The 25,334-nt window shown below is 36.5% G+C and overlaps 1 protein-coding gene across 3 annotated transcripts in view; it reads right to left on the bottom strand.

Annotated features, from left to right (window-relative positions):
* Window positions 1-3,813: 3,813 nt before the first annotated feature.
* The window catches only part of LTN1 (listerin E3 ubiquitin protein ligase 1), a 70,713-nt gene continuing 49,192 nt past the window's right edge, over window positions 3,814-25,334 (bottom strand). For 2 of the 3 annotated variants that reach the window (XM_022571492.3, XM_089910358.1), the window contains 9 exons: window positions 25,049-25,262; window positions 24,347-24,584; window positions 23,933-24,007; window positions 20,777-20,963; window positions 17,147-17,318; window positions 16,052-16,272; window positions 14,156-14,350; window positions 12,680-12,847; window positions 3,814-12,082 (listed from right to left, as the gene is read on the bottom strand). In XM_022571492.3, coding sequence (XP_022427200.3) covers window positions 12,020-12,082; window positions 12,680-12,847; window positions 14,156-14,350; window positions 16,052-16,272; window positions 17,147-17,318; window positions 20,777-20,963; window positions 23,933-24,007; window positions 24,347-24,584; window positions 25,049-25,262 — 1,533 coding nt within the window. In that variant the 3' untranslated portion in view covers window positions 3,814-12,019. Of the gene's footprint in view, window positions 12,083-12,679; window positions 12,848-14,155; window positions 14,351-16,051; window positions 16,273-16,693; window positions 16,819-17,146; window positions 17,319-20,776; window positions 20,964-23,932; window positions 24,008-24,346; window positions 24,585-25,048; window positions 25,263-25,334 lie in introns of those variants that run through there. The other variant, XR_002644287.2, reaches the window with a different exon arrangement.

Here is a 25,334-nt window from a genome sequence, read left to right as displayed (position 1 = left end):
CTGTTATTAGTTTTAAAATATAAAGAAAAATAAAATACTTGAAAATAGCAGTACAGAAAACAATAGTACTGAAGTTATATAAAGGTCCTTGAATTGTCCAGGAAGTGGTAAATGTATTAATATATGAGATGTTGTTAAGTCAAGTATGAATGTTATAATCTCTAGGATGACCTTAAATAGTAAGCTAATATGGATTTTATTTATAATGTAAAATAGGACAATAGGAGGCAATGAATAATAAGTATTCATTAAACCAAAAGGCAGAAAAAGAGAGACAAAGGAACAAGAGACGAGACAACCAGAAAACTAATTATAAAATATATCCACAACTGTATTATGTAAATGAGCTAAATATTACAATTAAAAAACAAAGACTGTTAAATTGGATAGAAAAGATTGTACTTTTTTTTTTTTTTTTTTTTGTGGTACACGGGCCTCTCACCGTTGTGGCCTCCCCCGTTGCAGAGCACAGGCTCCAGATGCGCAGGCTCAGCAGCCATAGCTCACGGGCCCAGCCGCTCCGCGGCATGTGGGACCTTCCCGGACCGGGTCACGAACCCATGTCCCCTGCATCGGCAGGCGGACTCTCAACCACTGTGCCACCAGGGAAGCCCAAGACTGTACATTTTAATGGCATATGCAACAACAGTGCTTACACAAATACCAGAGGAGCTGCAAGAGACACTGTTAGTTGTCCTCCCATATCTGTTCTCCCCATCTTCCTCAACAATAGAACTCTTGATTTTTAGCTGGATATGTGGCTGCTTGGAATAAAGATTATATTTTCCAGCTTCTCTTGCAGCTAGTGGTGAACATAAGAACAAATTCTTTCCAATGAGAAATAAATAAAAGTGTTGTGTGTGACTTATGAGGAGAGTCCCTAAGGAAAGGGAGCATGCTCCTCTTCATCTTTCTTCCTTTGTGCTGAATGTAAAGTACCCAAAATGGCTGGTGCTTGAGCAGTCACCTTGGACCATGAAGTGGAGTCACATGTTGAGAATAGTGGAGCAACAACATAAGAATCCTAGGTCTATATTCATACATAAGAAACCTAGGTCCATATATAGACATAAGAAGCCAAGGTCCATATACATACATAAGAAACCTAGGTCCCCGAACTGCTTATGTCTAGACTTCATTTACAAAAGAGATCAATTTCTTTCTTGTGTAAACCACATTTACTTTGAATTTTTTGTCACTCAGAGCCAAACCTGATCAATACTGAATTCTCAAGGACTTCTCCCAAAATTAAAGAATATTAACATCCTTCTAAGCTAGATCTTGGTCTCGTATCCAGAATATATTAAAAAGTCTTAACAACTCAATAGCAACAAAAACAAAACTTTACCCTGATTTAAAAATGAGGAAAGGATTTTAATAGATATTTCTCCAAAGAAGATATACAATCAACAAGTATATGAATAGATAGATGCTCAACATCATTAGTCATTAGGGAAATTCAAATCAAAACCACAATGAGGGATTCCCTGGTGGCACAGTGGTTGAGAGTCTGCCTGCCGATGCAGGGGACACGGGTTCGTGCCCCGGTCCGGGAAGATCCCACATGCTGCGGAATGGCTGGGCCCATGAGCCATGGCCGCTGAGCCTCCGCCTCCGGAGCCTGTGCTCCGCAACGGGAGAGGCCACAACAGTGAGAGGCCCGCGTACCGCAAAAACAAACACAATGAAATAATATTACATATCCACTAGGATGGCTATATATAATTTTTAAAAATGCAAAATAACAAGTGTGGGAGAGACTGTAAAGAAGCTGGAACCCTCAACCCTCACACCTGGCTGAGTGGGAATGTAAAACATGGCAGCTGCTGTGGAAAACAGTTTGGTGTTTCCTTAGAAAGTTAAACACAGAATCACCGGCAATTCTACTTCCATGTATATACCCAAAATAAATGAAGACAAGTACTCCTAAAAATAATTGTACATGAACGTCCAAAGAAGTACTATTCACAATAGTGAAAAAGTGAAAACAACCCAAACGTCTATCAACAAAAGAATAACAAGCCAATTGTGGTATATACATGCTATGGAATGTTATTCAGCCATAAAAAAGGAATGAAGTACTGATACATGCTGCAATGTGGAGGAACCTCAAAAACATGCTAAGTGAAAGAAGACAGGCATAACAGGTCACATGTTATACAATTCCATTTATATGAAATGTCCAGAAAAGGTAAATCCATAGAGACAGAAAGCAGGTTGGTGGTTACTAGGGGTAGGGTGGGAGGTTGGGAAGTAATTGTTTAATGTACTAAATGCTACGAAACTGTCCACTTTATTTTTTTATTTTTTGGCCATGCCCCGAGGCCTGCAGGATCTTAGTTCCCTGACCAAGGATCAAACCCAGGCCCACAGCACTGAAAGCGCTGCATCCTAACCACTGGACCGCCAGGGAATTCCCACTGTCCACTTAAAAATGGTTAATTTTGGGAATTCCCTGGCAGTCCAGTAGTTAGAACTCCACGCTTTCACTGCTGAGGGCCTGGGTTCAAACCCTGGTTGGGACATTAAGATCCCACAAGCCGAATGGCGCAGCCAAAAATTAAAACTAAACTTTAAAACACTAAAATAAAGTGGTTAATTTTGTTATGTGGATTTCACTTAATTAAAAACAAACTATACAACCAACAAACCTGTTAAGAATAAAAAAGCCTCTCTCTCCAGTCTTGATAACAGACTGACTGTTCTATAGCCAGTAACAAGTAAATTAGAACCAATTCAAAATCTATGTAATCAACAATGACTTGATTCAGCAACCTTGCCTCTGCAAGCCAGTCATTCAGTGACAGTCTCACACTTTTGAAGGTCAACCAGTCAACAATAAACTTATCACTAAATCTTCTGAAAGCCAGCTGGCCAGAATAACCATGACTGTAAGAGTAACGTCAACCCACTCCACCTCTGTAACCAACACAACACCAGAACAATACCCGAGTCAAAAACCTTATGTAAAATTAGCAATTGGATTTACTCAAAATGACGGGCCAAACCAGCATAACTCTCCCTTTCTTAAGTAATATAGGCTTTGTTTCAGATATCAAGTAGTAATCTTGATCTCTTCCTTGGACAATTCTCACATCAAGATTATTTATAATACCTCACTTGACAGTATCCCAGTGGACCCCTGGACCAACAGGAAAGATCAGCGGCCTCTTGAGTCCCAAACTCCAATAGTCCTCACATCTGTTGCCAGGTGAGTTTCTCAAAAACAATCTGAACTTTGACTAGGGTTCACTGAGCTCTAATTGCTGAATTTATTTTATCTAAGAGTTCTAAACAAATAGATCTTCATATAAGGTTACTTAGTACTGTCTTTATGATAATCAGACCCACTGCTTGGTTTGCTTTCACTTTCCTGTTCATCTATTTATACAAATTCTTGCCTTATGTTTTCTTATTTTGTCCCTTACTGTCTTGTGTCTGTTGAACATATAAGGAAGTACTTCATAGGGAACAGATGGAGGCATAAGCTAAGTCTCCAAATCAACACAAGTTGGCCCTAAAGACTAATGATTCATTAGGCTGATGAAAACTGGCTGTTAAAATGATGGGTCAAACTTTGCTTTGGGTCCCCTGTGAGATCCTCTTAAGAGTTCTCCCCAAGACCTGGCAATTTGTGAAAGAAGTTCACTTTGTTTAGTCCATATTTCAGGATCAGTTGTTGGGGTCACTGATCACTTGGCTCCTTCCTATCCTCTGCTTCCTTGAAGAACCTCATCTATCATTAACAAACACACTCGACGAACATAGTTCCTTTTTCTTGTTTGTCACTGATTTGTCTGTGTCAAAGACACAACCTCCTCCTGGCACAATTTTCACTATAATCCTAACTCTTGTGCTTAACTTGATAAAGGCAAATTTTTTTTGCTAAAAATGTCTTAGAATTACAATAGCCATTATAGGGAACTTCTGATATATCAAAATTAATACATTTCAAAGGAGCTCTAGAGAAATTAGGGGGAAAAAAGCCTAAAGCATTCAACAGTCAACTTTTGATTGGTATGCTGTGGCCTCAAAATGAAACAATGACTCTTAGAAAGCCTCTGTGAAAGAAATACCAGTTTGTTCCCATTCAAACCTTCTAAACCCATCCTGCTTGCACCCTTCTCTCTACCCAGCTGTAGCTTTACCATCCACTAAAACTCCTTCTATCCTTCTGCACCTTCTTTTACCTCCAAAGCAAGTAATCCTTTCCTCAAAGGTTTTCTTAACACAGATCATTTACATTATATATATTCCTTCAAAACTATTAGACCAGAATGCAGATCTAAACAAACTGATATTTGAACCTTGATCTAGAGTCAAGTTGAGAGCTTTAATCAAGAATTTTCTTACCCTTAGGAAGAAAAATTTATGCAGAATTCAGAATTTTTTTTTTAAAATACATGGACTCCTGTATTTTTTTTTTAATTAATTTATTTTTGGCTGTGTTGGGTCTTCATTTCTGTGCGAGGGCTTTCTCTAGTTGTGGCAAGCGGGGGCCACTCTTCATTGCGGTGCACGGGCCTCTCACTATCACGGCCTCTCTTGTTGCGGAGCACAGGCTCCAGACGCGCAGGCTCAGTAGTTGTGGCTCACGGGCCTAGTTGCTCTGCGGCATGTGGGATCTTCCCAGACCAGGGCTCGAACCCGTGTCCCCTGCATTGGCAGGCAGATTCTCAACCACTGCGCCACCAGGGAAGCCCCAGAATTTTGTTTGATATTTATTGTCCTGGACTACCAGGTTTGTACCAACCAGTTCACTTAATTGTCAGCCCCTCAGATGAGGGTAAAAAGCTTAAAAGCAGCAAAAACAATGACAACAAAAAAACAGAAAAAATTAGGTGATGGTTTAAATAACTCAGCTCTTCATAATTCAAGAAATGACCTTGAAAGGGTAAGCAAACAGGAAATGCACTACCAAGGTCATTTCAGATGCCTTTCCCTTAGGAAAAGTCTTAACAACTCAACGGCAACAACAAAAATTCAAAACTATGAACAAACAAAAAAGATGAATAAGTAGCAGACTCCAAAACGAACCCAGAAAAAATTTCAAACAATATTCTGGAGTATCCTCAAGAGCTAATGTAAAGACAGACAGGCTTGTCCGTTTTTCTTCTTTTTTTTCATTTTCAAAAAAAAAAGGACAAGCCTATTTGTTCATAGTTTTGAATTTTTGTTGTTGCCGTTGAGTTGTTAAGACTTTTCCTAAGGGAAAGGCATCTGAAATGGCCTTGGTAGTGCATTTCCTGTTTGCTTACCCTTTCAAGGTCATTTCTTGAATTTTTCTGTCTGAAAAAGAAATTCCCTGGCAGTCCAGTGGTTAGGACGCAGGGCTTTCGCTGCCCAGGGCATGGGTTTGCTCAGAAATGCCAATTTAGATGATCTCCAACATGTCGTTAAACATTTCAAAAATCTAGAAATCAAAACAAACTTCTGACCTTCAAGATAAAGCAACTGATAATCAAAACAAAAATAAGACCAAAATGTTCTCTGTTCTATGAGAAATGGGCAGCTGTGGTTAGGAATACCATAAGCAGAAGGGCTAGGAAAATAATGAATGTACAGTCATGGCTAAGAAACAGGACAACTATCCAAAACCTCTCTAGTAATGTTACTCCAGTCAACACTAGCACGTAACAATTCCCCGACCTTCTTCTAGACCCCTAAGGAGGAAGATCTATAAATACAGATGGACAACAATATACTGATATGGGTAACTTACCTACTACTAACTTTACCTACTAATAATTCTATTACCATAGTACATCAGACCCATCAGAGTACTAAAACCACTCAAATAATGGAAATGTCCAATAATCTATAACTATTATTTCAGGACCATTATCAGAATATAGTACTTTCCTCATGGTACAACCATTTAATAAACGGAACTGCCAGTTAAAATTTACTGCAGAATTATTTTTAAAAATTATGGAAAATGCTACATGTGACCAAAGTATAGCTGATTTTGACATATGACTACACTATGTGTGATTCAAAAATTAACCAAAGGATAAGCTATGATCCCAGAATTTTACGGGCAAAAGACTCTCAAGACATAGGTAAAAGTATTTGTAGCTGAGTTTGAGTCCAGAGTGATTCTTCTTAGATTATCAAGAACATTTCTTTTTGTATGTACATGTAAGGTTAGGCCTGCACTGTCCAATACAATAGCCACTAGCCACATGTGACTAATGATCACTTGAAATGTGGTTAAGTGTGACTAAGGAACTAAATTTCAAATTTTTATTTAATTTTTATTAATTAAAATTGCAAAATAGATCCAGTTATTGGAAAACTGTTAAGTGTGTTTGGAAAAAACTTGGGTATATGAATTTGCTTTTTTAACAGTAAATTTCCTGACATCTAAATACAGATAAAGTATTTCTGATGAAAATTTCCTATCTAAATTGAAATGCTATAAATTTAAAATACACTGGATTTCAAAAACTTAATATGAAAAAAGAATGTAAAATACCTAAATTTTTTAGTTGATTATATGTTGAAATAGTATTTTGGATACCAAGTTAAACAAATTGTGTTATTAAAATTTCACCTATTCTTACATTTTTGGCTACTAGCAAAACTTAAAATACCATATGTGGCTCACACTACATTTCTATTGAATGGTGCCTGATTAGTCCATGCTCTAAGGTAAGTGTTGCCAACCGGGGACAATTTTATCACCTAGGTGACATTTAGCAATGTTTGGACATCTTTGGTTCTCATAACTGGGATACTGCACTGGCATCTAGTAAACAGAGGCCAGGGATGCTGCTAAACATCCTACAATGCACAGGACAGTCCCCAAAACAAAGAATTTTGCAGCTCAAAATGCCAACAGTAGTGAGGTTGAGAAACTCTGCTTTAGTGGTTTTTCAACAGCATCACATACATCAAAAATTTGTTGCCTCTTACAGCCTATCCTTTGATACAATAGCTTACTTTCTCTTGCACTGAGAAACTGCAGCCTAGAGTAATTAGTTGAAGTATCTTCAGAATTTGTACTTAGTTCACCTTTAAATCTGACTGTATCAATAACAGCTAACATCACAATGCTGAAAGACTGAAAGCTTACCCCCTAAGATCAGGAACAAAAAAAAGATATCTGCTCTCACTACTTCTATTCAACACTGGAGTTTCTAGCCAGATGCCTAATAAGGCATCCAGAATGGAAAAGAAATAAAACTGTCTCTATGGCCAATGACAAGATCTTACATATAGAAAATTCTAAGGAATACACACACACTATTAGAACTAGTAAACAAATTCAGCAAGGTTGCAGGGTAAAAGATCAATATGCAAAAGTAAATCTGATGATACTATATAATGTATATTTTCACTTTCTCCTCATTTTTTTTTTTTTTTTTTCTTTTGCGGTACGCTGGCCTCTCACTGTTGTGGCCTCTCCCGTTGCGGAGCACAGGCTCTGGACGCGCTGGCTCAGCGCGGCCATGGCTCACGGGCCCAGCCACCCCGCGGCATGTGGGATCTTCCCGGACCGGGGCACGAACTCGTGTCTCCCGCATCGGCAGGAGGACTCTCAACACCACTGCGCCGCCAGGGAAGCCCTCTCCTTCTCATTTTATCAACTGTACACCAGAACTGTATGCCTTCTCAAATCCAGAAACTCTCTTAACTTTAGCTGATAAAAGAGATTCCCACGATTATGATTCTGCAGTTCAAGAAGTCCGTGCCCAGAACAGAAATTCTGAATACTCCACTACTAAGTTCCCACAGATGTCGATTGTTAATGGGTCTTATCTTAAAGAATGAATGTTATCTGGCTATATAACAGTATCCAGGACTTAACCAGATAGGCTCAAGTGGTCCAACTTATGGTCTTCTATAGGGTACATCACATTACTAAAAATAAAAGAGTAAATCGATATACTGTAGCCACTTTTTTGAAATAGCACGTCAATTTGGAATGCCATGGAAACTGAAGTTTCTTAACCTCCTCAGGTACCCCTATAAAATCTGGACAACAAATATACAAATTATTTGATGCCTTGGTGCTACACAAAGAAGTTGCTGTCCTTAAAAAGAAAACCACAGATTAAAAAAAAAAAAGACTTTAATTGGAAATAGCTGACCTGCATGCCAAACACTCTGCTCAGTCCAAAGTCCTTTTTGCAAGGAACTTTTACAAAACAGAAAGAAAAATTCATGGAGAGGTTCAAGGATTCCACCATAAATACACAAAATTTTGGTCTCTACTTTTGAAAACCAAACAAGCAAACAGAATAATTGGACTTTAAAACCTAAAGTATAAAATCTGGCAAAGCCCAAAGAGCCTCCTAGGTTCCACCAGATAAAACCTAGGATGGACACCTGCCAAATTCTTCCATAAGACAACTCATTGTAGTAAGGACAAATTGGCCATGATAGGAAACAAGCAGAGGGAAAGGGAGTTCTTGGATGCAGAGGATATGATTATCCAAGAAAAGTCTTAAAGGAGAGCAAGAGTAAAAGACTACTCGCCTACTCTTCAAGATTAATTATAAAGCAGTTTTTTAAAGAAAAAAAATTGTGTAGAATTAACACAGATAAATAGACCAATGGAATAGAATACAGAGGCCAGAAACCAATACACATACAAGATTCGGTAATATAAGAGAGGAGGCACTACAGAGTCAATGGGCAATGGGTGGACTATGTAACAAATAATACTATGAAAACTGGCTATCAATATGGGGCTGGACTTCTACCTTACAACAGTCACAAAATTTAGTTTCAGGTGAATTCGGTATATTTTGAAATTCATAACTTTTAGAACAAAATATGTATAAAAGAATTTTTTTAAGCCTCAGGGAAGGAACCAATTTTTTAAACCTAACACAGAAAAGGCTCAAACATAAAGGAAAAGAATGATCAATTTAACTGAAAAATTCTGTATAATTAAAGACAGCTACAGACCATGTTAAAGTCAAGCAACCTACTTGAAGAATCCCTGTAAGAGATACAGCATTAGGATCAAAATAATAATATATAAAATCCATGAGAAAAATAGGCACATAGATAATATATTCACAAAATAATGACCAATAAATATATGGAATAAAGCTAAGTAAGATTCATGGTAGCCAGGGAAATATAAATTAAAACAAACAGCTACTATCTCACAGCTCTGACTGGAAAACTTCAAAAGTGGTGAGACTAAGTGTTTTAGTGATGACTTAGGAAAACCAGAATTCTCTTACACTACCACTGGGAGTGCAAACTTGCACACCACTTTGGAGAGCAACTTGACAACATCTAAAGTCACAGAGCATACATCTAAAATCATAGAGTATCTACCACCTGAAATTCCATGTGGGTGCATATGTCCAGAATATCTAGCACATTTCATTTTCATGAGAAAATATTATCAAGAATGTACACTTGCAGCACGGTTCAAAATGGCAAACAGTAACAACTGACATGACCATTAGTGAGGGAAATGGTAAGCAAACTGATATAATGATACTAAACAGCAGTTATGTTGAATGAGAAAGCAAATTACAAAAGAGCACTTGTGATAGGCTATCATAAACTTTTAAAAAGCTGCTATATATTATTTATGGATGTAAACACATGGTAAAGTATAAAATCTTAAGTAGAAAGGAGTCACACCAATTTCAGAATAGTGGGTTAGCTCTATGGAGGGAAGGAGGAGATGGCCTCAGGGAAGAGTACAAAAGAGTAACATTTTATTTCTTTAAAAATCAGAAGCATATATGGCAAAATAGTTTATGAAGAGTACAAGGGCATTTATATTATTATTATTATGCATATTTGAAGTATTTTGCAATTAAAAAGAATTTTAATGGGCACATATGGTATAACAGTCAAATAATAACATTAAGTATTCACACCACAAAAACTTGTCAAGTAATAATATTAATTATTTTAAGCCACAGAACTTATGTACATACATTACAGCATGTGATAAATATGAGTTAAAAATAAATTTTAAAATTTGCAATTTACATTAGGGTTTTAAATTAATAATTTTCCTAATGAGCTTTGAATCTCATGCAATTTTAAAATGTCCTTATGCTAGAATTTTAAGGGATGCTCTCGAGTTAACAAAGATATATAAATAAACTTTAATTAATGTGATATTCTGAATTTCAGTCTTATTTTGGAAAGCTTTTTCTTTAGCATATAAACAATAACAAGCTTTACATTTATATTTACAAGTCTCAAAGAAATGTGCTAAGAGTCCTAAGTATGAAAAGTAGGTATCCCACTTAATTATAGTGTTTCACCAAGAACCTGATGCCCTAAATAATAATGTGGAAAAACAATGCTCCATTATTCCCTTTCTTTTCTACTTGGGGTTTGGGTCAGAAATCAAGATGTACCAATACTGGAAAAGTTATAAACAAAGTCTTATTATAAAACAATTTTTAAAGGAAAAGTGTGTAATTTTCACAGAGGAGTAACACAATCCTTTGGGTTTACCATGTCAGAGAGAGACACAGAAAAAGAGAGAATATTTTAAGAAAGGGGTTAAGAAGAGGTATTAGCATTTTGCTATCTGTACTTCACTTACTGACTCCTTGAGCCTCAAGACTATAAGATAATAAATACTACAGAGAAAAATTTAGGAGACAGACAAAACTGGGCTGGACACTGCATCTACAAATACAACTCGAGATCTTTAACTCACACGTAATACTTCACTCTCCACTACGATACTCTGACCACATTCATACTATTTCAATAATAACCATTTTACCCAGTTGATGGTAAGCAATAATTTTATTTAACATGAGTTGCTTTTTGCCAATTAAACATTTGCAACAGAGATGATTAGCTGATTCTTCAAGTAACCTTGCTATTAAAGATGCTAATATTTCCCATGTGATGGAAGACTGCAATAAAATTATTCCAAGTTCCGAACTTCCACACTTTTATATTTTGGGCACGATTTTTAAGGGCAATAGTGCTGTGGCAAAAGGCAGGTTTTCACCTACCCCATTTCAGCCTGTTAAACTGAATTTTACTTGGTATTAAGATTCTTAACTTGTACTTCGGAAGGCTAGAAAAAATCACCTCCCCGCATCTCTCTAATTTAGTGTAACTTTGACCCATAAGAATAGCAAAATTTGCTTACAAAATTGAAAAAGGCTCCTACTCCATTTTTATATTTTTTGTTTTTTCCACCACTTAAGTTTCAGAAATAACTCATTTATTTCTTTGCTCTTGATAGAGGAATAACTACCACTCTGCTTCACGAATAAAATAATCTAACTCCTGTTTCTCTCAAATTCTCACCCTCTGGAGACTCATTCCAACTGAGTAATAAATTCACTGACAAGTCTGCAATTCAAATTTCACTAGTACAAGGAAATTCTTCTTCTACAGTAAAAGGTCTGTGTTGTGAATTTAATTTTCTGAATTTCATAACCCTTTACAAATGGAGGCACCTTAAAGTTCAGTTTATACTCTTTTATATAGGATTTCAGAGCATGCTTTAAACAGCTTAAGATAAGCTATATTAATAGCTTAATGTCATTTTATCATTAAAATAATCTATAAATATCAGAATACTAATTTTGTTGTCATAACTAATAAATAAGTCTTAAAATATCTGTAAATCTAAATCAACCCTCTCAATTCATTTACCTCACTCAGACTGTTCTAGAACATAGATCAACAAACTGAATGGGTTTATCAGTATAATACAGTTGTACAACGCTTTCACAAAATCCAGTTCTGTAATTTAGGGTTTTTCCCTGTTTATTTTTAAATGTACAAAGAGATTAAACTATTAATATAAATATTTTCTCTCCAGTATGTAATATTCTTATGTAAAAGAAAAGGTTTCCGAACATTTACAAAGCAATCTAAAGGTAAGTAAACCTGATTTTAGGATCATTACATTAACCAAAATAATTTTCCAGAGAAGGTCCTATTTGAAAGAATGCTCACTGGCCTTCTCACATCAACACTTCAAGATGAATCCAAATCCACTGCCTTTGCTTGATTTACTTCAGGGATCAATTCCAATGGGGAAAAGAAAAAAATCTCAGAAAAAGGTCTCACGACAGAGTGGACAAGTGGATTTGTTGCTAGATGTAAACCATTTGTACTGAAAAAGAAAAGTGTATTTAAATGTTAAAAACTTTTAAAATTGCCATTTTACATACACATCTAAAGTTACCTTCAAATGATAAAGTAAGACAAGGGAGAATACTGAAATGTTTGCTCCTCTCCGCTCATCCCCAAAATCAACACAACTCAGTATTCCTTCCAAAGGCCACACTGTGATGCTTTCCACCTAGGCTCATGCACACAACCACGAAGATGTGTAAGGAAGACCTCCTGTGAAGGAACTGAACATAGGGTGGCTTTCTTTCCAATATGCTGTTTAAAAAGAGCAAAAAGCTCTGATGCCAGATGGCTCTCAGTTCCAATATTTTCAGTCTCCTTTACGGTGTAGATCTTACAAGACCATCTATTTTTTGAGTGCCGAGAGCTATTTTAGAAACATCCACTTATTAAAGGGCTTTGATGCCACCAGTCTCAGCAAATTACTAATTATCTTTCACAAATTTTGAAAAATCATTTTTAATATATCTCCCATTAACCACAATTAAGAGTTTAACATCTACTGTTTTCCAAGGTTAGATATCATACATATATAATATATATAAGATATAAATAAGTTAATTTCTCTTTAGCTTACCAAGCAGGCTGAATGGAACTTTTTCTTGCATGTTCTACAGGCTTTTTTGGGAAGAGAATAGTTGAAACCATGAATGACTGAGAAACAAATCATACAATCTTCAACACCCTCAAAACGTTTGTCTACATTATTTTTCCATAATGCTAAGCCTTCCATAATACTGCCATTCTGTTAACAAGAAAAATAGATAAATAAAGTCAATACACACTGAAGACCACCAGTATTATTTTTATTCAATTTCACAAATTTTAAAGTTGTATTATAATTTGGAGAGAAGAGAATCTGCTTGGCTATATTCACGATTCTAAGTTTTAAGAATACTGGTTTTTAAAATGACCTCCCAGGTTTTAGGAACCAGATGTAATTTTTCTACATCAAAGGCAGACTTGAAAGAAAGGCTCCTGCCCCAATTTTCAAGTTTTATAGTCTTAGCTTATTGTTTGATGAAACTTTTTAAATAATTAAATCATTTGGATCAGCTCTCCTAACTTTTAACTGAAAATGATGAAATTAACTATCTCACCTACTCAAATGCTGATTTGTTCCAGCTCTACAATATTGGTGAATATACTTGTTTTAAAATAATTTTTCTTTACTGTAGAATGTCTGAGATACACCACAATGTGCAAACAAAACTAGAGACTTACAATTTGTTTAAAAGGCAAAGGTCTTTGAAAGTACTGGGATTTCTCTAACCACAGAAGGAAAGTTGAAATGTTAAAGTAAAGTAGCTCAGAAGACATTCATCTGTCCCATGTCTCACAAAAAGATTCCCTCTCAAACTTTAATACCATGTATTGTTCTGTATCATCTACAATGTCAATGAAGTGAAGTCAATTCTTCTCAAACACCAGAAGAAAAAAAGCTGTAGAGCCTGAAAAATTAAAAACAGCTTGGCAGGGGACCTCCCTGGTGGCACAGTGGTTAAGAATCCACCTGCCAATGCAGGGGACATGGGTTTGATCCCTGGTCTGGGAAGATCCCGCATGCTGCAGAGCAGCTAAGCCCGTGTGCCACAACTACTGAGCCCATGTGCCACAAATACTGAGCCCATGTGCCACAAACTATGGAAGCCTGCATGCTCTAGGGCCCACGTGCTGCAACTACTGGGGCCCACGTGCTGCAACTACTGAAGCCCACGCACCTAGAGCCCGTGCTCCGAAACAAGAGAAGCCACCACAATGAGAAGCCTGCGCACCACAACAAAGAATAGCGCTCGCTCACTGCAACTAGAGAAAGCTCGTGCGCAGCAAGGAAGACCCAAAGCAGCGGGAAAAAAACAAAAAAAAAAACAAAAAAAACCCCACCAGCTTGGCAGATTCAAATCATTTAGGCATGTATCTGTTTATCCAACAAAATACAATATCTATTTCTACCTAAGCAGAAGAGATATATTTTTGTTTTATTGCCCTTTCAAATAGTAAATCAGCAATCTTTCTCTAGTTTAGAAAGCCAAATGTGTACACAGACACTTACTTGATGGGTAAGGTAAGTGCTTAGCTGCAGCATCCAGTTTCGCCACTGCTGAACAGCTACTCCAACTCTTTTCCCACTTTCTACTGTTATTGAACCCAATGGATAATTTGAAGGCAGCTGTATTATAAGTTCAATAACTATATCTTCAATAGTATAAGTGGCCATGACTTCTCGAGTAGTAGCTCGAGCTTTAACCTGCAACACATGGGAGGTAATATTTTTTTTGCCAAATTTCTTTTCTTCCCTTTCATTCAAAAACCATCTTGACAGGTTGACTGCTAGCAGCCAGTCCTCATTCAAACAAACCACGGGTAAACATGTTCACTTATCTGACATGAGATGTTTAATAAATAGGTTCAAATACCTGAAATGTTTTATAGTGATGTTATGACATTCAAAGATGTTTCAAAAAGAAATGCACTACTCATTAAAAAGTATGTTTTAGTATATTAGGTTTGTCACATCATAGTTTTTGCACAGACCAATAACAGAATGGGTTATTATTAATTATTCCTTCTTTTCCAAAGCTAACGTATCAAATATCACTTCTATTTAGATGTTTTTCAAGTCTTTCTCTACCACAGAATTCTCCTGAGCTTTAGAGCCAACCAGCAACTGCCAGAATATTTATACCTGATCTTGATTTTCTTACTAGCATTGCAAACTCAACATAAAACACAAATTATCATCCTTTAAAGATTTATTCCTCTGGCTTTCCTATTTCCACGCTAAAAACCGTAGCATCATCTTAAAATTCTCCTTCTACCACATTCCAGATATTAACTAGTTGCAAGTTTGGATAAATCACCACAAAATTTCTCACATCCCTCCCCCTTTAAGGACTATTCTCACTGATACTGCCTTCCCCGGGCCCTCCTCATAATGTCTACACATTACAAGTCTCCCTAACTATTCACCTGAACCCAAGCTCCATGCCAACAGCCCATGTTATAAGACTTCAGTCACAGAAATTTCACAGATTATAACTCTGACAGTGTCACTGCCCCAAAAGAAAAATTTCAGAGAATTCCCTGGTGGTCCAGTGGTTAGGACTCCACACTTTCACTGTTGAGGGCACGGGTTCAATCCCTGGTTAGGGAACTAAGGTCCCATAAGTCACGCGACACAGCCAAAAAAAAAAAGAAAAGAAAAGAAAAATTTCAGTGGCTACATAGGCCCAAATATTTTAGACTGTTACTTGAGGCCTTTCCCAGTATGTCCCCAATTCATCATAGAAGCAGTTTGTTCTCTATTTACCTTCATGAATCCTACTCCATATGAATACTGGGCTATTCATCATTTCTTAGGCCATCACAGAAATTACATTCCCATCTTCAAGCTTTTTGCTTTTACCATACTGTTTTCTCTATATTAAATGCTTTTCCCCATAGAAAATCCTGCCTATCTCAAAGTAAAATTCCTCCATAAAGTCTCACCTAATCCCCTCAGCCAGATGAACTTTTCCCACTCTGACCGCAGAGCATTATTCCTCTTAATATGCCACTTTCCAGTTTCCAATGCAAAAAAACTATTATCAGTATCGCTCTTTTCCCTTTATTAGACTGTATGTTATTACAGGACAGGAATCTGACCCTTCTAAACTGTTCATTTTGCAGGTGACTGGCACACAGTGCCTGGCATCTGTAAGCATTCCAATATATATTTTGAATTAACTAATGAATGTTCAAAAACTATTTGGTGGGGGTAAATAAAATTATAACATCATTTTAACCTATGCATTAATTTGAGATCTGATATCCAATAATCCGAAAATAAAGTGGACAATTTCTGTAAATTCTGAACCAAGAGTTACAATTGTGATGATACTCACTACAACTGATAGACATAACCAATACTGAAACAACTTTTCTAGAAAAAATCCAAGACAATACTAACCGTCATGCCATTAAATAGCTGTGTACTTGTTTGCACAGAAGATATTTCTTGAAAAGAAAGAACACTGCTAACATACTTGCTTGTAAATCTATCTACAATATTGAAAACACGCTTCTCACTACTATTCCACCACAGCCTAACCATGGCGGGCAAGTCTTTTAATGTCATGTGATAGACTGAACAAGCCAAATGTGGAATATGGTATGGAAGAGTTGAGGTATCTGAGGAAAAAACAAATTCTTAGTTAGTAACATATATTTCTTACATAGAATAACAGACTAATATTAGTATTTTCTTAGAAAATCATTTTCAATTCCTTAACACTAGTGCTCATAAAACAAACATACCAAAGAAACCAGAACTCTAGAGTATTAGCTTTTTCTCACACATTCAAAATGAACAATTAGAATTGTAAAATTAATGAAAATCCTGAATGACACTGAAAAATCTGCTTAGAAATAGCACTCTTTATTTCACATGAAAGATCACAAATACAGTAAAACACACACACTTCAAAGAGGAGGAAGAATTATAAAGATTCTTTTTCTTATAAATTACGAAAAAGAGTCTGGCCTCCTTTACTTTTCCCAGGGCTCACTGATGTGTTATGCAAAAGTTCTAGAATCCCACCTCAGTACTCACAAGACAAAGTCCCATCCTCAGATCTCCAAGGCATTTAAAAAATTCCTATTCTCAGGAAATCACTTAGAACACTGCGGTACAGCTAGATGCATGCATGTCTATCCCTTCAGCTAAAATGTGAGCTCCTGGAGTGAAAAATAAATTTTACTTATCTTTGTTTCCCCAACTGAAGACTATTTATTTACAGGCCTACAAAACATATTGCGTAACAAATACTTGTTTACTGAGTAAAAGATAATAGTCTCAACAAAGTAAACTTCAAAAATTAATTAAATTCTTAACAACCTTATGCACAAAATCTAATTATATGTCCTATTTAGAGAAATACGGAAAATCTGGCACTTCAACACTCTCATAGCCAGGACACACATCTGGGATTATTCTCCATGCCCTCAGCGTAACCTGATCTGAACCTAGTCTCTAAGAAAGAACACAAACGCACATCATACTGACCTCTAATACCCAACTGGAGTTCTTCTGTAAAGAATGTTTTAGGGTCCTTATTGGCGAGCTCAACAGCTGTCTCTGCAAAGGTCGGATTTTCTGGCATAAGCCTGAACAGGTGATAGAGCAATTTATTCAAGCTTTTTGTTTTTCGAAGGTACATTGAATACAGAGCTCGAAGCTGGTGGAGAGTAAACAATTTTTGTTAGGAAACCCAATTAAAGCAAGACAATCAGTAGATATGAACAAACTAAAGTGTAACAGACTGTACAAGAACACAATACAAAAATGAATTCATTTGAACACTGAGAATGACATGGAAGAGTCCTATAAAATATATGCCACAGTCTTACTTTCCAGTTGTGTCATTTGAAGGCACTGCTCCCGCTTCTCATAAACTAGCAGAAGTTTTCACTATCCCCTCATTATCAGACATATGCCTCTAACATCTTTCTCAAACTGTCTCCCTGTTGATAAGTTCACACCCACTTGGAGTCTCTGAGCTGAGAAAAATCTACTCACCATTCCCCAGAGACGATTTGCTCACTCTCCTCCCAAATCTTCCACATGTTCCTTCCGCACCATAATCCCTAATCTTTCAAAATTCTGCTTAAAACGAATCCCATTTTTATGGCTGACCTCATGCTATATCAAACATTTCAGCATCCCTTTATGACAGCACAAACTAATATTTCAAAATGTCTTGGGGTCTTCTCATTAGTTGTTTTATAAATCAGGACATTTCACAAAAAATATGGATTATTTTTCTGGTTTATTTTTTAAAAAACAGGAAAATTTGGCACCGTTGGGTGTACTATAGGTATCTATGTGAGACATGTGCTTTAGACTTGTTCCTCAATAATGTAGTTTTCATTCATTAACATTTACCTTGTAGCTCTTTGGTATTTGTACCCGTTTTAAAATTATTTCTTACACTATGTTTCTTCATAGTACAAATATACCATTTTCTGAACACTATAAATGGTCAAATACAAAGATCAAGCCATAGTATTTGGAATTGATTCTTAAAAAAATGATCAAAGAACCTTTACAATGAAGAAATCTGGAGGACACTACCTTTACCAAGTAACCAAACTTAACATCACCAATAAAAGGACAGATGACATTCTGTGCTCCTGAGGTGAGGCACTGAGAATACATCACCACTGTGCAGTAAATACTCTTGCTGAAAAGCAACCAGAATCTAATGTTGAGGAAACTACCAGACAAATCCAAACTGGAAGACAGTCTACAAAATAACTGATCCGGTGAATGACACCAAAGAAAAGTAGAGGAATTATAAACTAAAGAAATATGACAGACAAATGCAAACATGACCCTTGATTGAAACCTCAATATAGAAGGAAATAAAACTATAAAGGACATCTGACAACTGGGAAAATTTAAATACAAATTAGATAATATTACTGCATCGAAATCAAATTTGAGTGTAATATTTATATTACATTTATGTTGAAACATGTCTTGGTCTTAGGAGACATATGTTTAAATACTTTTGGTAAAGCATCATGATGTCTGCTGTCCACCTTCTCTGTAAATCCGAATATTTTTCAAAATAAAAAGTTGGAAGCAAAGTAGAATTTCTTAAAAAACTTAATACATATAGCATTGGGCTTTTAAAAACACATGTATATTACCCAGCAATCCCACTCTTAGGTATACAACGCAAGAGAAATGAGAAATATATGTACACACAAAAAATTTATGCACAAATGCTCACAGCAGTTTTATTCACAATAGGCAAAAAGTGGAAACAACCTAAATGCCAACTGGATGACTGGATAAACAAAATGTGGTATAGTCATACAACGCAATATTATTTAGGCATAAAAAGTAATGCCATACTGATACATGCTATACTACGAATGAATCTTGAAAACATTATGCCATATGAAATAAGCCAGACACAAAAGGCCACATATGTGAAAGGTCCACAGTAGGCAAATCCATAGAGACAAAAAATAGATTAGTGGTTGCCAGTGGCTGGGGAGTTTGAAAGGAAATGGGAAGTGACTGCAGATAGGTAAGGGTTTTTCTGGGGGCTGGAAGGATGTTGAAACTATTCTAAATTTAGATAGTGGTGATAGGTGCACAATTCTGTGAATACACTAGAAACACCAAGCTGTACACTTTAAATAAATTTGATGATATGTGAAATATATCTCAACAAAACTATAAAAAACATACATACAGGTGTGTGCACATGCGTGTGCATGCACACACACACACCTTTGCTTCTAATGCAATCTGACTCACTAGTTTTAAGAAGAACGTTAAAAACAACTCAGATTAAGGACCAAAGTTTTTAAAAATTTTTCGGTTTGTTTTAAGGATTCCTCTAATTAGTGTTATTTACTGGGTTATGCTGGTTTATCTGTTGACAGCTCAGTTCAATTTCTAGGCTCAGTAAATGCTGCTGTAATGCTTTGTGCCCCCTCCCCCTCCCCCACTCTGGCCTAATCGGAAAGAGGAGGCGTGGCCAGATTCCTAATTTCTGAATATACGATAACGAGAACGAAATTCTTACACATAAAAACTTCAATTTGCTGCAGTTTTTTAGAGACCAATAATATTTTAAGGAACAAATTTGTAAACAAATTTACAAGGCGCTCTTGAAATACATCACACAGCGAATTAAAATTAGCTCAAATCACAAACATAAGTGGTAGACTGAAAAGAAATAAAATAATTTGAACATCTAGATCAGTGTTGCCTCTGTGATTTAATTTTCCCCTTAAAAAATGCAAAAGTGCTTATGTTTCTATATTTATACCAAGGTATGGGTTATTAGCAACATATATTATAACTTAAGGATTCTAAAAAATTACATTGGAAATGAATGCCAAGATGTTTAGTCACACTTTAAATATGTAATAATTAAGTCTTTTTGTATTAACCTGTCAAAGAAGCCACCTACTTTATTAAACTGATTCAATCAATGTGTTAATCTTTTTAAAAGTGGGAATCTGTCAAAAGAATTTTTAAAAATGGAGTAGATTTCTCCAACTTCCTTCTTAAACATGAGACAACAGAGACACCTAGTGCCTGCTAAAATAATTTGGTTAAAATAATTACAATAGGATATTTTCTATATTTAGCGATAATAGTCTGAATTATATAAGGTAGTATTTCACAGATCTTTCTCTGAACACTGATTTTCAAGTAAGGCAAATTTCCAACGATGTAGTAATTGACATCTCCACAAGAGTCAGAAGTTGGCCAAAGGAAAAAGAATAGCAAGATCCGATTCTTTCGAAACTCTTTACTGTGGTAGCACAAAATTAAATTATAGAAATCTGGTTTCCTGCAATAAAAGGACTTGGTGACTACATTCAGTTAGAAAAAAAAAATTAATCTAAGCACATTCCAGAGATTAATTACTTTTGCAAAAAAACTGTGTGTGTGTGTGTGTGTGTGTGTGTAAAAACCTGTAGGAGGATGAGGAAGCAGAGAGAGAAGTAAATTTAGCAGAATGTCTGAAATTAGCCAGGTAAGATTAGATTAAAATGTGAGGCATTTCCCCTTTCTTTCCAAAAGGAGGGGAAGGAAAGGGTTTAGGACAGTAACAGAGAAATACATATAGGACAGAACTGTCAAAAGTCGTCTCATTTTATTTACCTGAGATGCAGCAGCTTTGAAGAAAGTAAGTATTAATTTCCAAGTGAGGAGGTATCCCAGAACATAGCAGAAGTCTTCACTCAGTGGCTTAATAGTAACTATCTGTCCAACAGGAATACACCCCAAAACATTTTCTAGTAAGTCTTCTTGAGTGCTAAGAAGAGACATCAGTGCTGCTGGTGGTGACCTAAGAATCAATGATTAAACACCACAGTTTTCTTCATAACTTGTCCCTTAACAAATTGACAGCACGTATAAATTTCAAGCATTTAAAAAAAATCTTTATTTTCCAAAAAACATTTTAAAAGTCCCCCTTTATAGATTCAATTTTGACCCCTAATTCACATAGAGGCAGTTACAGAATTTGAAAGACATAAAGTATTATATAAATATATACCTACATTTCCATATTTATAAATATAAAAAATATAAAAATATAATTTTTATATTTATAAATATATAAAATATGCTATAAAATATGAACTCTAGAGGTTAGCACTTAAAGGAAAGACCCTTTTAGAAAACATATATTTCAACCTTCTGTTTTATAGATGAAAAAAAAATCAGATACCCAGAGAAGCTAAATTATTAGTCTGAAGTCCCTTGGCTAGTCAGGGGAATGATTAGGGCTAACAAATCCTATCAGGTCCTTTATCATCCTATAAAGGGTAAAAAGATCGTAAGACTCTATGTTTCTTCAATGAAGTAAATTTTAACATTCACGTTAATTCATGACAATGTGAAGTAATTTTCTTCTTTATGGAAGTACTGCACTCATTAACACTTACAGATGAGCTTATAAGATTCTCAAAAAGTGAAATACTTGCGTGCATCTCCTGTCAAACTCTCTTCTCTCTGACATTCTAGCTTGTTTCTCTCCTTTCACCTCTGTGATCTTTCTTCCCTTGTGGTTTCCTACTACCAGTCCATAAACAAGTCTTTAAGCTTCTGCCCTTAAGTTTTTACCTTCAATACCACCATCTCATGTACCAACCCTTTTCCATTCCATACCAACCGTCACTAGATTTTACAAACAACAGCTCTCCACTTTCTACACTAACCTCCATGCACTGCTACGACTTCTGGCATGGCGTCCCCCTCTGCTTGCTTCTTCGTACAGTTTAGGCTTTATACTATTGCCAGAATCAGCTGGTAGTATCCCATCTTCTACCAAACAATGCCCCGACTCCTAGAAAATGTCATTTTGAAGGCCCTTCTTTACCCTTCCAGCTTCATCTTCCACTCTACCCTCCTTGCCTATTCCACACATATTCATTTATGCTTTTATTCAACAAATGAGCACTATTTATGACTGTTTTAGGCCAAAAAACCTGGGTCTGTGAATATAGTCAGGAACAAGAGACAAAAATGTCTGCCTTCACAGAGCTTATATTCCAGTGGAAGAAGATCTAGACAATTAAAAATTACATTAAATGGCAACTACTCAATATTCCCCAAGCATTTCCTGAACACTCATGCCTCAATGCCTTTGCACATGGTGTTCACACAACTTTTACCTGCCCTACTAAAGTGCTCCCTAATCTGAAATGTCCAGCATAAATGTCTCTTCCTCAGGAGAATGTCTTCTCTTCCTGGCACAGCAGCTGTGTCCCTCTAACATCATCCTTTTTCTTAGCACTTGTCATACACTGTCTTCTATTATAGGGTAATATCATCTAAATTAGATTATAAACTCTTTAAGAAAAATACTGTTTACCTAACACTGTATTCTCCCCTCAATGTTTAATTAATACTTTGCACAAAGGGGTGCACAATAGATTTTTGAATTGTTATACTCTTTCCACAGCTCCCATGTGGCCAAAGACAGTTTTACTAAACAGTAGCAAACTGAAAATGATTTAGGAACAATTAAGAAGAGAGAGTAACTATCTCTTTGGGTGAACTCTAAATTTCATTTGTATCTCACAGATAAACTTACAAGATCTGAAGGAACATATACTCTAAATTTAGAGCTTTTGTATTGCCTCAGTCTTCTAAAGTCATTATGATGGATTATGAGAATTTAATAAAGCAAACTACAGATGGTCCCCAACTTATGATGGTTTGACTTACAATTTTTCAACTTTGCAATAGTGTGAAAGCAATAAGCATTCAATAGAAACCATACTAAGAATTTTGGTCATTTCCCAGGCTGGCGATATGCAGTACACTACTCTCTTATGATGCTGGGCAGTGGTGGCGAACTGCAGCTCCCAATCAGCCACGCGATCATGCAGGTTAACAACCAATACACTCACAACCATTCTTACCCAGACAACCATTCCGCTTTTCCCTTTCTGTATTCAATAAATTACATGAGATATTTAACACTTTATAAGATGGCTCTGTGTTAGATAATTTTTTTTTTTTGGCTGCCTTGGGTCTTTGTTGCTGCGTGCGGGCTTTCTCTAGTTGCAGTGAGCGGGGGCCACTCTTCGATGCGGTGCGCGGGCTTCTCACTGCGGTGGCTTCTCTCGTGGAGCACAGGCTCTAGGCGCGCGGGCTTCAGCAGTTGTGGCACACGGGCTTAGTTGCTCCGCGGCATGTGGGATCTTCCCAGACCAGGGCTTGAACCCGTGTCCCCTGCATTGGCAGGTGGGTTCTTAACCACTGTGCCACCAGGGAAGTCCCCGTGTTAGATGATTGTGCCCAACTGTGGGCTCATGTAAGTGTTCTGAGGCTGAGGTTAAGCTGATATTCGGTAGGTTAGGGGTATCAAATGAATTTTTTAAGATTAATTAATCAATTAATTTATTTTCGGCTGTGTTGGGTCTTCATTGCTGCGCGTGGGCTTCCTCTAGTTGCGGCAAGTGGGGGCTACTCTTTGCTGCGGTGCGTGGGCTTCTCATTGTGGTGGCTTCTCTTGTTGGGGAGCACGGGCTCCAGGCACGCGGGCTCAGTAGTTGTGGCTCACGGGCTCTAGAGCGCAGGCTCAGTAATTGTGGTGCACGGGCTTAGTTGCTCCACGGCATGTGGGATCTTCCCGGACCAGGGCTGGAACCCGTGTCCCCTGCATTGGCAGGCAGATCCTTAACCACTGCACCACCAGGGAAGCCCTCAAATGCATTTTTGACTCAACACAATTTTCAACTTACAATGAGTTTCTTGGGATATAACTCCATAAGTCAAAGAAGCTTTGTATTAAAAAAAACTTACAAGGCTGGTTCTTCTTCTTCATCTCCATATGACTTTAGATTATCCTGATCATATTGTGGGAATTCAGGCATCAATCTGGAAGTTAGAATATTTAAATTATATTAAACGGTTCATTGTTACATCATGCTTAAAAGCAAAAAGACCAATACTTATTCTGTAATGAGTATATTTTTTTTACTGAGTTTTTTCTGAAATAACCCATTATGGCCAGGACTATCTAAATGTAAACTGTGCATGGAGAACAGTGACCTAAAAGATCAAAAACTTGGCATCCCTGTTATTGAAATGCATAGTCAAGCTTACTCTGTTGTTGTTTTAACTGTGACTTTTTTTAATGACTAAAAGTTAAAGCTAAATATATATTCCATTTTTTTTAGAACACCACGACACTGATTCAATTGAAAGAATTCTTACTTGTATAGCATATGATAAACAGCAATTTGCACAGGCCGAGCTCTGTAAAGGAGTAATGGGGCTAATGTATTTAACAAAGTCTGGAGATACTCTGGCAAGTTTGTTTTTTGGCCAGCAACCAATCTTGCAGGGAGTTTTTCACTCAATAGCTGATCCTTTGGGATATAAGTTAATGTTTCACACATGGGCTTCAGCATTGCATTCTGAAATGATGTTTCAGATGTATCTTTGCTTTCTCCTGATGACAAAAAGGAAAGAAATATTCATACCCCAAAACAAAGTGAGTAATACAGCTTGACCCATTCACAGGCAACCAAATGTTACTTAAGAAATAAAAACTTGACAAACATTAAAGCAGTCCTAACTAGAAACATGAACTGAATATATATTTCAGATAATCTCAACTATTTAATGACTTCTATTATCTCATCCTTAAAAAAAAAAGACATGTGAGTTAAAAAAATCTATTCTTGTTAGCTGAATTAGTATTATTTTAATTTTCAATGGTCTTCGGATGTCTTGCCATTTTTCAATTCTTGTCTGTAAAGCAGAAGCATATATGATGCTTCTGAGATGCCAAGCTTTCTCTCTGGCTCTTTTACTATTTTGTACTGTGTGACTTAAACATCCAGAGTTTTTTTTTTTTAACTTTTCAACAAGTCATTTTCAATGAATCTCACTATTATTCCCTTTTTCACTTGCCTGTAACAGTCACCAAAAGAGGTAAAAGCAAACTGTGGATGCCTGGAGAAAAAAATTCTTTCCATTCACTGATTAGATTTACAGGAAGACTGCCAGTGGTATCCAGAGTTGTGGAATCAAAAAAAGCACTGAGTTCACAGGTCAAATCACAGCTGACACAGGCAAACAGTTGTACAAGTGGAACAGAATACAATGTCTGATTCTCATTTGTTGTCTGAAGAAACAAAAATTAAGTAAGTAAGCAGACTTCTAGAATACTACAAATCAAGACAATAAAGAAAAGTCC

The sequence above is a fragment of the Delphinapterus leucas genome, chromosome 4 (genome assembly GCF_059928025.1).
Source record: "Delphinapterus leucas isolate spDelLeu-1000000601 "Yukka" chromosome 4, BTC_Dleu_Yukka2, whole genome shotgun sequence".
Lineage (NCBI taxonomy): Eukaryota > Metazoa > Chordata > Mammalia > Artiodactyla > Monodontidae > Delphinapterus > Delphinapterus leucas.
Note: the sequence above shows the minus strand (reverse complement) of the source record. Positions and strands in the feature narration are given on the sequence as shown.